Source organism: Esox lucius, chromosome 17 (genome assembly GCF_011004845.1).
Source record: "Esox lucius isolate fEsoLuc1 chromosome 17, fEsoLuc1.pri, whole genome shotgun sequence".
In the NCBI taxonomy this organism is placed as follows: Eukaryota; Metazoa; Chordata; class Actinopteri; order Esociformes; family Esocidae; genus Esox; species Esox lucius.
Window position 1 is genome coordinate 17970437 of NC_047585.1, and position 12796 is coordinate 17983232.

The 12796-nt window shown below is 42.3% G+C and overlaps 1 protein-coding gene across 4 annotated transcripts in view; it reads left to right on the forward strand.

Annotated features, from left to right (window-relative positions):
• hcfc1a (host cell factor C1a) overlaps positions 1–11215 on the forward strand; it is a 31398-nt gene extending 20183 nt beyond the window's left edge. For 3 of the 4 annotated variants that reach the window (XM_029113926.2, XM_029113927.2, XM_029113929.2), the window contains 10 exons: positions 21–399; positions 489–622; positions 5995–6265; positions 6424–6789; positions 6884–6978; positions 7077–7211; positions 7278–7463; positions 7575–7872; positions 7986–8049; positions 8157–11215. In XM_029113926.2, coding sequence (XP_028969759.2) covers positions 21–399; positions 489–622; positions 5995–6265; positions 6424–6789; positions 6884–6978; positions 7077–7211; positions 7278–7463; positions 7575–7872; positions 7986–8049; positions 8157–8196 — 1968 coding nt within the window. In that variant the 3' untranslated portion in view covers positions 8197–11215. The remainder of the gene's footprint in view (positions 1–20; positions 400–488; positions 623–5994; positions 6266–6423; positions 6790–6883; positions 6979–7076; positions 7212–7277; positions 7464–7574; positions 7873–7985; positions 8050–8156) is intronic. The other variant, XM_029113928.2, reaches the window with a different exon arrangement.
• The last annotated feature ends 1581 nt before the right edge of the window (positions 11216–12796 follow it).

A 12796-nucleotide genomic window follows, 5' to 3' on the forward strand; every position in this document is an offset into this window, starting at 1 on the left:
CTTTCTCCACCTCTCCTCAGACCACCAGCTCGGCGTCCCCCAGAACAACCCCTGCCGCAGGCGACCAGGGAACACAGAATACGAACACCGCCATCACGGTGTGCTCCAGCGCAGGCTCTACAGTTTGCTCAAACCCACCCTGCGAGACGCATGAAACGGGCACAACGAACACCGCCACCCAGTCCGTGTCCAGCATGGGTAATGGGCAGACTGGCATTGTAGAGAGGGTGTGCTCAAACCCACCCTGCGAGACACATGAAACGGGTACCACCAACACCCCGTCACAGGCCACCTCCACCATTACCGGGAACCAGACAGGCACGGTGGAGAGGGTGTGCTCCAACCCCCCCTGTGAAACCCACGAGACGGCCACCACCAACACAGCCACCACGGCCACAGGTACACCGCAGGGGTGGCAGGTTTGAATGTTATTTCATAACGTGTACACGGTTATGCTGTATTTCAAGCCCTCTTAATGTGTCCTACAGCAGATGGAGAAGATGGTGGCACCAGCAATACGGAGCTTCCCACCAGTGCATCAGAATCAAACCCAGCCCCCACTCAGAGCAGAGCCATCACCACTGTGACCCAGTCCACTCCAGCCCCTGGGCCCTCAGTGCCGGTAACAGAACAACTAATCTCACTTCCAAGGCTTTGCCGGTCTAGATTTTACTTGTGCTCTGGGACGAACTGGGAGTAAAACATTTTAATGCACACGCGTACAAATGCGACCAACCTCTAATACAACCACTTAGCAGCATCACAACAATTGATCACTGTTGTAGTACTACTTTTAAAAGGCTGCAGAACGCACATACGATGCATATTGGTATAACACTTCTACAGAACACACACTGAATTTGTCATAATTGAATTATTAGAGTGAAAAGGAGATGCTAAAATAGCCACAAAACTCATTGAGACAGAACTGTCTAACTGCTGCTCAGGGTCAGCTGGCCGGCTTCACTCTGTCGAAGTACTGGACAGCAATATTACAGACAGGAAAGAGGCATTAGAAATGTAGGAGTAAAATAATGGCAAGTTAGCAAGTTATAGGAAATATATAACTATATACTACCTACCTTATTGGAGGAGCAATTTTCTTTTCATGTGGATCACCATGTCAGTATCCAGGGCCCTTCTATGGATCACTGTGTCAGTATCCAGGGCCCTTCTATGGATCACCATGTCAGTATCCAGGGCCCTTCTATGGATCACTGTGTCAGTATCCAGGGCCCTTCTATGGATCACTGTGTCAGTATCCAGGGCCCTTCTATGGATCACTGTGTCAGTATCCAGGGCCCTTCTATGGATCACTGTGTCAGTATCCAGGGCCCTTCTATGGATCACTGTGTCAGTATCCAGGGCCCTTCTATGGATCACTGTGTCAGTATCCAGGGCCCTTCTATGGATCACTGTGTCAGTATCCAGGGCCCTTCTATGGATCACTGTGTCAGTATCCAGGGCCCTTCTATGGATCACTGTGTCAGTATCCAGGGCCCTTCTATGGATCACCGTGTCAGTATCCAGGGCCCTTCTATGGATCTGGTAACAACACAGTGGACATTCTTTACATGATGAGCAGCATTTATTCGTTATTTCCACCTCATCTTCATTTTCATCAGGGCACTCCGCCACTGTCCTGGTCATGTATTCCTCCAGTCCTGAACTTTTCAGTCTTTTCCATTGTACAGCGAGGCTCCTCAGCTCACACTGAAAATTGTCGACAGTTGCTCGGCTATCAAATCCATGTAAAAGTTTCCTGAGCTCTTCAAGGGCTGTCTCAGCAAGACCATTGGATGTTAAGGTTTCCCTGAAGCCACGACCATTCGATGGACAGACAGGATGTCCATCCCACTTGTCTGCAGGTATCTGGACAGTGGTGACGTGTTCTAAAATATCAGAGGTTTTTGAGATGTCAGTATGGTTTCATACCGGTGAAGAGCCTCGGTAAATCCTCTTGCCTTCACCCGATCAGCTGTCTTCATGTTGGCCTGTTCTTGTATGGCTTATAGTGGTCAACATAGAGACCCTGGTCTGGTTTTCCAAATGATCCAAAGACCTTATTCAAAGCGCTGTCCTTAGCCCACCAGCTTGCTTTTCCCACACATCCATCCTTTTGTAGGATTCACAGAGTAATACGGCAATGTCGTTAAGGAGAATTTACAGTGACCCACTTGCTAAGACAATTTGTTGTCAGACAATAAACAATTAAGGACATAGCATCATAGATGCACTTGATTGGGAGACTTAGAGGATAACAGAATAGAGAAGCCCTTATACCGTTATGTCCAGAATTAATTGGACACTGACACACATTTTATTTTAGCTGTTTACCAAAATATCTTCCAGTTACAGTTAAATAATGAATATGGGCTTAAAGTGCAGTCTCTCAGCTTTAATTTGAGGGTATTCACACCCAAATTGGAGGAAGGTTTTAGAAATGACAGCTGTTTAATATGTAGCCCCCTTTTTTTCAAGGGACCAAAAGTAATTGTACAAGCTGTCATGGACAGGTTTGGGCTATTCCTTTGTTGTTTCTTCATCAATTAAGCAGGTGAAAGTTCCAGATGTGGTATTCACATTTGGAAGGTGTTGCTGAGAACCCACAAAATGTGGTCAATGCAAGTGAAACAGGGCATCCATAGGCTGCAAAAAAAAGAAAAATCCGTCAGAGATGGCAGCAAGATTAGAAGTGGCCAAATCAACAGTTTGGTACATTCTGAGAAAAAAGAATGTACTGGTGAGCTCTGCAACACAAAAAGGCCTGAACGTCCACAGAAGACAAAACTTGTGGATGATCGTAGGATCCTTTCCATGGTAAAGAAAAACCCCTTCACAACATCCAGTCAAGTGAAGAACACTCACCAGGCATATCATTATCCAAGTCTACCATAAAGAGAAGACCTAATGAGAGCAAATACAGAGAGTTCACCACAAGGTATAAGCCTCAAGAATAGAAAGGCCAGATTAGACTGCCAAAAAACTTCTAAAAAAAGCCAACCCCGAAGATACTCTCTTACACTGAAACTGGACTGGGCCTGTCATCAACCTAACATTCTTCCACTGAAACTGGACTGGGCCTGTCATCAACATGAATGCATTCTTCCACTGAAACTGGACTGGGCCTGTTATCAACATGAATGCGCACCACAAATGAAACTGGACTGGGCCTACCATCAACCTGGATATGAATAAAATAATACATAAAATAGCTCAAAGGCCCAATTTCGAAAAACTACAAAAACACAGCAACAGTGCCAATATTTAATATGAAGTGAATGAAGGGCAATACAACAAATACTCACCGTTCACACTGGACGCATGGCAGGATGAGTTTCATAGCATTACTGAATCCCTGTAGCCCTATCCTCCCACACACAATATGAATGTGATGGGCGAAGGACTTGATTGGTTTTACAATATCTATACTATTTGCAGTAGACATTAAATAAAATTTGCTAATTAACATTTTGTAAATGTCTAATTTAACGTTTAGAACGACAAGGCAAAACAATCAGAATCAAATGAAAATGCGTATTTTAGCTAGGTAAAATTACATGACAGTAAATCACTGATACTCAAGTGATTGCCATTTCCCACGAATTCCGCACAGGACAACGAAATGTAGGCATTTAGAGCTTTGCTAAGCATCAGATTTTTCCCACTAGGCGGTTTGAACACCCAGTTACTGTACGTCTTTATCTCAGTTAATTATTTCTGGTACATTTACACAGCAGTAGCTTGTATTTGTAACACATTTAGGCTAGGGTTGCACGATATTGAGTAAATATGATATTGTGATATTGATCATGAATATTGTGATATCAATATTAATTTCAATATTCTTAAACATTTGAAAACACAAAAGGGATTGGAAAATCCATCCAAAAAGTTTCATAACATGAAAACAAGGGTGTATTTCCACTGACAGTCATATTGGACTGGTACAACGTGAATAAAGACCATCTCTACAGAACAGGATATGTTGTACTGGTGGTACAGCAGACCTGCCAACCCTGTTCAACTTTTTGAGTACCAGACGCGCAGCAAACTGGGGTTCAGAACTCCCATTTGCCTTCATTGCACATTTATACATCACCCTTGTACATACATAATACTTGTACATTTTCTGCCCTCTTCTATTTGCACTTCTGGTTAGTTGCTAACTGCATTTCGTTGTACTATACTTGTACTGTACCCCAAAGTTTATTCTCTACAGTAGAGGAACTCTCAAACAGGGCCAATCACAGGTATTGGCTTTTTAGACACCGTACTTAACCAACAGTATAAAAGTAAAATCATTTAGAAAACATAAATCATCGCATGGACACAGACTGCAAACTAGCCACACAAATCTTTTTAGTCTACCGCAAAGAACACTCTGATGTTTCATCCTTTGTAAAGGTGCCTATTGTATTTTTTGGCAACACATACATAATTTGAGATTTTTAAATTGATGAATCCTCAAATCTAGTGCAATGGCATTTTAGAAGCATTGCCTCTATAACTAATAGCCTACCGGACACTCATTCATTCTTTATTGTACAGTCTTCTCCTGATTCCATTTAATGCCAAGATATTTATATTTGTTTAGTATTCTACTTTTTTAGTGCTTTTTGTGACGTGCATCAAAAAGTTTGTTCAGGATAAACAAACACTTAGGTGGCTACAAACTTTAGTAAGCCTAAAATAAAACAGTTTACAGTTATATTGCGACTATTTCTGTAGTACACATCCGTGCATGCTTTTTGGGGTAATATAGATCACAACCCTGAAAATGCACAGTATAGAGGAGGTGTTTCCATGATTCTCTTGTCTTTTCATTGAGGGAAAGGTCAGTCATCATCACCTATATTCATAGTTATTGTATCAGTGTCATTCACAAATGAAATAAAAATAAATGTGTGTAATGAAATAGCTTTGGCAGTGTGAAGTCTTGCTAGAAGTGTTCAGTCTCGCTAGATATTGCTCAATTCTTTATGACTATTCCAAGTAGTAAGTTAGTAGATACTAGTAAGCCTATTACTGGCTAATAAGCTGTTAAAAGTCCAGTGGCAAAAGCCATATGGTTCATAGATGCTTTTTGTGGTGGAAGAAAACTTAAAAAACGCTAGTCAGTTTAACACAATGCTTGATGGTGTCAGGCTAAATATTCAAACTAAATTGATCAAATGTCAAATGTCCCAATACTAGCTTACTATATGCAAAACAGTACTTCACCATCATCTGCGAATTACGTACTATGTAATATGCAATTTGAGGTTCAGCCATTGCTTTCAATTTACATAGTAGTTCAGATAGTGGTTGGCTTTTCAACTGTCATTGTTTTCTAAAGAAACGAACCCGCCATGTTTCTAATAAATGGTTATACAATTGAGAAGTATGCCGACACTGCGCACACATAGCTTAGTGGTTTTGTGGTTAAAGACAGTCTGTCACATAGGAGACCCCGGTTTGAATCCAGCGATGGCAACACCATTCATCCCTTCTAATGGCGGGCCAGCTGAACTCGGATTGCCTGTTTCCTTTTCTTGTTTACAGTTACTAGCATTTGAGTGAAGAGTCTTTTGTCTCAACCTTTCAGCCTCACCCTTACGGTGTTTACTCTGGTTTTCCATTTTCTGTTGTAGCTAGTTTCTGTCTGTCTGGGTGTGTGTGAGGCAAAGGGGGCATGGCTAAGGGCTTGCATAGACATTCATTTGGATTAGACCAACTGGCCTCGGCAAAGGGGGGTTGACCCATGTTGCTCAACTTTCTGCCAACTTATTTTCATTAGCAGTAAAAAAGGTATAAGGCAGGTGTCCCACTGGGAATTCCCAGTGCTCCTTGTGGTTAGTCTGCTACTGCTGGCACTGTAGAGATTCCTTTTGAATGAGCCAATATTGCTTTGAAATGAATTGTTCTAGCAAATGCATGAATTGTATGGACATTTTGTTATATTACCCATTTCAAAATTCGCAGTCTTGCTAATTTCCACCCATTTGTCTTCAGTCAATTTTGTCAATCACTGAGGGTGCAGCCGGTTCCGCAGAAGAGCCCATGCAGACTGACGCGGTCGAGGCCTCAGAAGGGGGCGACACGGCTATGGAGACTGGACTGCCCCCGGAGCTGATGTCAGAGGGCCAGATGGGGACGGGTCTGTCTGAAGAGGAGCTAGCAGTTACTGCAGCGGCAGAGGCAGCGGCCCAGGCTGCAGCCACAGAGGAGGCCCAGTCCCTGGCCATCCAGGCTGTCCTCCAGGCAGCGCAGCAGTCTACCATGAGTAAGTCTGGCCCCCAGATTGGTCGTGTACCAGGCCCTTACATAGAACCCGTTTTTGGCAAATTATAAAGATGAGTCTCAGTGGGTTACCGATTTGTGTAAAGACCACCGCTATCCAACAGCCAGAATATTACAAAATATGATCTCTGCATCACACAGATGATGGTGATTCAGCCTCTGGTGGACAGAAATCTACCACAATCCCCATCGTCCTGACCCAGCAGGAGCTGGCAACCCTGGTCCAGCAGCAGCAGAAGCTCCAAGAGGCTCAGGCCCAGGCCCAGGCTCAGGCTCAGGCCCAGGCTCAGGCCCAGGCCCAGGCCCAGGCTCAGGCCCAGGCTCAGGCCCAGGCCCAGGCCCAGGCTCAGGCCCAGGCTCAGGCCCAGGCCCAGGCCTTGCCCACAGAGGGCCTGGCCCCTGCAGACAGCCTTAACGACCCTGCATCTGAGAGCAATGGACACAACGAGATGACTGCAGGTGTTTCCAGCGCTGTGGCGTCACTACTACCGCACACCTCTGCTGAAAGTTAGTCCTTTTAGTTTTTTATGCATTTCTTTTGGCGTATTGTTTTTTTTTTTGTCCCTACTGACCTGTTTCTTTCGTCCCCTTCACTCCACAGCCCTGGCCCCCTCAAGCACATTTGCCGTTGCCGGTCAAGCCAAGCTGCAAGCCTCACCTGCTCCAGCCGAGGTGGCCAATGGCATCGAGGGCGGGGTGAGTACCCTTTAAGTCCAGCTTTTATCCAAACCATTTGATCACGATTTGACATTAACATTGCATGTTCTTACTTTTTTCATCCCTGTCATTCACAGAAGCTAAACCCTCAGCCGTCCCCAATCAAGACAATCGTAAAAAAAGAAAACCAGTGGTTCGATGTCGGAATCGTCAAAGTCACAAACATCGTTGTCACTCACTTCTTCATCCCAGGGGACGATTCTCAAGTAGAGGTATGCTTTAAAGACGGGTTAGGGTTCAGCGAGGTCAGAGCAGCCCTAATGATCTATGCATTTTAGGACGATTCGGGTGCCGTCCCAGACTATAATCAGATGAAGAAAATGGAGTTGCAACCTGGAACAGCCTACAAGTTTCGTGTGGCCGGCATCAACGCTTGTGGTCGTGGTTCCTTCTCAGAGATCTCCGCTTTCAAGACCTGTTTACCAGGATTCCCCGGAGCACCATGTGCCATCAAAATCAGCAAGGTAAAACTATGCAGAATAGTTCTGACAAATCATTTGTTCCTAGTCATAATGGAATGTGAATTATTTTGCTGGTTTTGCATTTAAATTATGGTTCCTTGGTTTCCCATTCAGAGCCCAGACGGTGCCCACCTCACATGGGAGCCTCCCTCTGTGACATCGGGAAAGATCATTGAGTACTCTGTGTACCTGGCCATCCAGAGCTCACAGACTGCTGAGCCCAAGGCCTCCACCCCAGCCCAGCTGGCTTTTATGCGGGTGTACTGTGGGCCCAACCCCTCTTGCTTGGTGCAGTCCTCCAGCCTTTCCAACGCCCACATAGACTACACTACTAAGCCCGCCATCATCTTCCGCATAGCCGCGCGAAACGAGAAGGGCTATGGCCCTGCCACTCAAGTCAGATGGCTCCAAGGTGGCCAGTCTTATTTATTTCTCACTTTTCAGCCACATGCTTTGTGCTTTTTTAATAGTTTTGTAATATTAAACAGGTTTTGTTTCCTGAATGGATTTTTCTCCCCTTTTCAGAGTCCAGCAAAGATGGCACCTCAGCAAAACCTGCCCCAAAAAGACCAGTTTCCTTGCCTGATACGTACGTACCTCTACACTACCTGCCACATACGGTATCACTAACTGGTTGTGTAGATTTATATCTTCTCAGCACCTTAAAATGTTTTTGTTTTTTGTGTTCCCCTGTAGTAAGGCTACTGGTCAAAAGAAAGCAAGAACAGAGCAGTGAAATGGCCCTGATGAGCACCCTTCCAGAAAAACACACGGTTGCTGTCCTTTTGGGCCGGAAGATTAATCATCCTCATGCCAGAATTCATTGCATCCTGAAGTGGACTTACATCCAGCCAGTAACAGAAGCAAAATGGCAGTAAAATACCCCAAAATTAAGTCAATAAGAGATGGTTCTCTAGGCAAACCCCCTTTTCCTGTTTCTACAGCAACACAAATGAAAGCACATTTATAGCTTCTTCTTCATTGGGCTTTTTTGCTTTGTACACAGCTATGCTTAGGGCTCGATTCAATCCCATCTAGTGCAATAGTGGACACCCGGATCGCTGATGTTTTGATGAGTGTCTGGATGTTAAGACTTTGGTATTTTACCCAAGTACATTACACAATATAAGCCAATGGAACACTGTATGTGAGTCTAGGTCACAAAATGGGCTCCTCATAGGACAGATTCCTACCTATGTTTTTTTAGGCACATTTGCGCCACTCAAATATTGTAATGGTACTTATGATTCCTTATGTTACGATAGGGCCATTGTTGTTTTAATAGGGAAACCTGTATTGAAAGTATAAACGCGGTTCCGTGATCTGCTCTATATACTATATTTAAAGTTAAGTTGCATTCCTCGATTTGTGGCCACTGATTGTAGATGTGCTGCTGTCGAGCCAAAACAGGTCTTGGAAAATTGTGCTATAATGTCTTGTATGTACCAGTATGTGCCCCATGTCATCAAAAACGCTCACTTTCAATTGTATTTATTATGTTCAAAGATTATGGGCACAACATATTACAAATCCTGCTGGAAATTAAAGGTTTAAAAAATTGTTAGGGTTAAATGTGCTGAAGTCCAGGGATGTATCATTACATGTTTGGAAAAATTAACTGGGTTGCCGCTGTGAAATCCACAAGAAGTAGTTCTTGTGTTCGTTATCACAAATCCACACTTGTTCCTACTAATGCAACTCAGTGCAGCCAACAGCCATGTCCAAGATGGTTGTCAGGAGCTGCTTGTGTATTTAGCGACTGTTAAGCAGCTGTACCCATGAAATCGTCCAACACTAGCTATGTGGGTGTCTGCTAGCGCAAGAGGTTGAATTGAGCCCTTATGTGACTTTTGATGGGTCTTGTTTTTCTTTTTTCCATTTGGGGGTCTGTAAAGAGACTACATGGGATGAGACTGTTTTAGGATGTACTGAAAAGGAGGCAGTGGTAATGTCATTTTAGATGGGAGGAAAGGGGAAAACAAAGCACTTGTCCTCAAAAGGGGATATATTTTTTTGGTTCAGAACAAATCTATACAGACATCATACTGGACTCCAGTCTCCTGGTAATATCAGTACTGCTTTTACCCAGGTTGGGGAATGATGGCTGATGCTATGAAGTAGGAAAATGATATAGTGACTAAGGAAGATATTTGTATAGAGGGACACAGACTTTGCTCGGTCGGAGACTTGCATACACACACAAAATCTTGCAAAGTATTAGCAAGCAATGATGCATAAGATCTTTGTGTCGTTTATTTTTGTATTTTTTAAGCTTTTTCCTGTGTGTGTGTGTATATGTGTATGTCACTGCATTTTTGAAACGTCAACATTTATTTTGTTCATTTTTTCTTTTTTACTATTGTTCATCCCCATAGTTTTCTAATGTATGTGGGAAATGTGGCATTATTGAGGTAGCCACTATATTTTTTAAATCTTGGTTTGATCAGTTGTATTTTATTGTGTATGAGACGGTATGAAAAAGAAAGACTTTTGTATTTGTTCTCAGTAGCACCACAGTAACAGGAAGGAAGGGAACTTTAAAAAGAATGGGAGGGAAGTGCTTTTACTTTGTTTACTAGCTATGCTAAATCTTTCAATGCTTATGTTGTGTATGCCAAAATGTATGGAATATAATTAAGAAAAATCTGATTGGTTTTCACATTCCTTCCCTCTCCCTAATAACCTTCCCAAACAGTAAGGCGTATAAGATTTATTTTGGGGACTAATTTAGAAAATCCCTTAACAATGCATTTATTTTAAACCATGAAAAGGCAGATGAATTTGAAACCAATAAATACAATTTTAATTGCATTATAATTTACTTTACCAATTATAAAATTGAGGTATGCAGCGTCATTGTGAAAAGTAACCCCATGTCTTTACATTGGGAAGAAAGAAACATAGTCACAGTTACTTCATTAAAAACAGCTCAGCCTTTAATATTACCTGTACCAAAATGTTTTTACTTGTTAGTTATCTCATGATTGCCTTTTGTGTCTTGAAATATAAACAACTGAAATGTACAGACTCCCTGATCAATTGCTATTAATTGCATTTGTTTAACATATTTGCATTAGAAGTCTCAATTATAGCAAGGTTCATTACCAGTACCAAAATATTTGTATTCAGGATAAATCACTAATGGAGTTTTATAGAGGGAAGTCTTGGAGTGGATACAACTTTGTTCAGTGTTATGTAAAATTTGTTTTTAGAATGGTAAGGGCCAGAATAGAAATTAAGCCAAGTGATTAAACTTGCTATCTCTCTGGATTGTAGTACTTGCACTTTGGTTTGTCTCAAAATTCTCCAGAGTTTTCTTCTATAAATGAAAATATTGCATATACATCAATGGTTTTGTACTTGTCAGTGTGTCTGAGGAAAACTAGACATGCATGCTACCAGTGTATTTTAGTAGTGATGCCTTAAGGTAGACCATAAGCTGAAGGATAAAACAAATTAAACATTAAATTTGTTTGTTCCTTTCCATGTATTATACAAATGTGTCCTTTCTTCCACAAAACCTTTAGCGTACAATTTTTTCACCCTTAATAGGTTGGTCATCAGCAGTGCCGAGGTCTTTCAGAACTTTTCTTCCCACACTGGGGCAGGTGCTGGTCTCAGCACTGATGTGTCATTGTTGAAAGTTTATTTCGTTTGGAGGTTATCTGGAATTGTCCTGTATTTTCCAATGTGTGTTTTTTGTACTGTAGGGAGTAATGTATCTTTTCTCATCAAAATAAACATGTCAAACATTACATTTCCCTTCATTGTGGGATATTCTGAAGCACTGTTTTGTAGCTTAAAGCATGTTTTAATAAGCGCTAAATATCTGAATAAAATGCCAGCCGTGGTTTCTGCAGTACCTTTTACTTGAATGTTAACGGCAAGTGCCAAAGAATCCTAAGCCCTCGATTCAATCTGCAAGTGGGTTATAATCATTGTCTTTTAAAGGCTGGTTCGAATCGAGCGACACAAGCATAATTTATGGGTTTATGATCATATTTGCAAATGTCTATGGAAGCTGCTTCACAATCAGTGCGCATTCATTTATTCTTGGAAGTACATTTGGATTGCTGCTTATGGATTGAATCAAGGCCTTAAAACATTACATAAAGCAGACCAAGTAGAAAACATTAATAGAGTACCCAGATCAAACTTGAGATAATTTATATTCAGACAGCAGAGAAATTATACCATCTGATAGAAATTATGATTCAGTAATGTTATTTCTAACACAAACTGATTTATTTCATGGTAGTTGGAGGAAGAAGGTATATTATTCATCTTACTTACACAGTTTGTACTTTTGAGGAAACGTAAACAAAATATATACTTTGTCGCTATGATATACACTCACCTAAAGGATTATTAGGAACACCTGTTCAATTTCTCATTAATGCAATTCTCTAATCAACCAATCACATGGCAGTTGCTTCAATGCATTTAGGGGTGTGGTCCTGGTCAAGACAATCTCCTGAACTCCAAACTGAATGTCCGAATGGGAAAGAAAGGTGATTTAAGCAATTTTGAGCGTGGCATGGTTGTTGTTGCCAGACCGGCTGGTCTGAGTATTTCACAATCTGCTCAGTTACTGGGATTTTCATGCAAAACCATTTCTAGGGTTTACAAAGAATAGTGTGAAAAGGGAAAAGCATCCAGTATGCGGCAGTCCTGTGGGCGAAAAATGCCTTGTTGATGCTAGAGGTCAGAGGAAAATGGGCCGACTGATTCAAGCTGATAGAAGAGCAACTTTGACTAAAATAACCACTCGTTACAACCGAGGTATGCAGCAAAGCATTTGTGAAGCCACAACATGCACAACCTTGAAGCGGATGGGCTACAACAACAGAAGACCCCACCAGGTACCACTCATCTCCACTACAAATAGGAAAAAGAGGCTACAATTTGCACGAGCTCACCGAAATTGGACAGTTGAAGACTGGAATGGTCTGATGAGTCAGAATTTGGCGTAAACAGAATGAGAACATGGATCCATCATGCCTTGTTACCACTGTGCAGGCTGGTGGTGGTGGTGTAATGGTGTGGGGGATGTTTTCTTCGCACACTTTAGGCCCCTTAGTGCCAATTGGGCATTGTTTAAATGCCACGGCCTACCTGAGCATTGTTTCTGACCATGTCCATCCCTTTATGACCACCATGTACCCATCCTCTGATGGCTACTTCCAGCAGGATAATGCATCATGTCACAAAGCTTGAATCATTTCAAATTGGTTTCTTGAACATGACAATGAGTTCACTGTACTGAAATGGCCCCCACAGTCACCAGATCTCAACCCAATAGAGCATCTTTGGGATGTGGTGGAACGGGAGCTTCG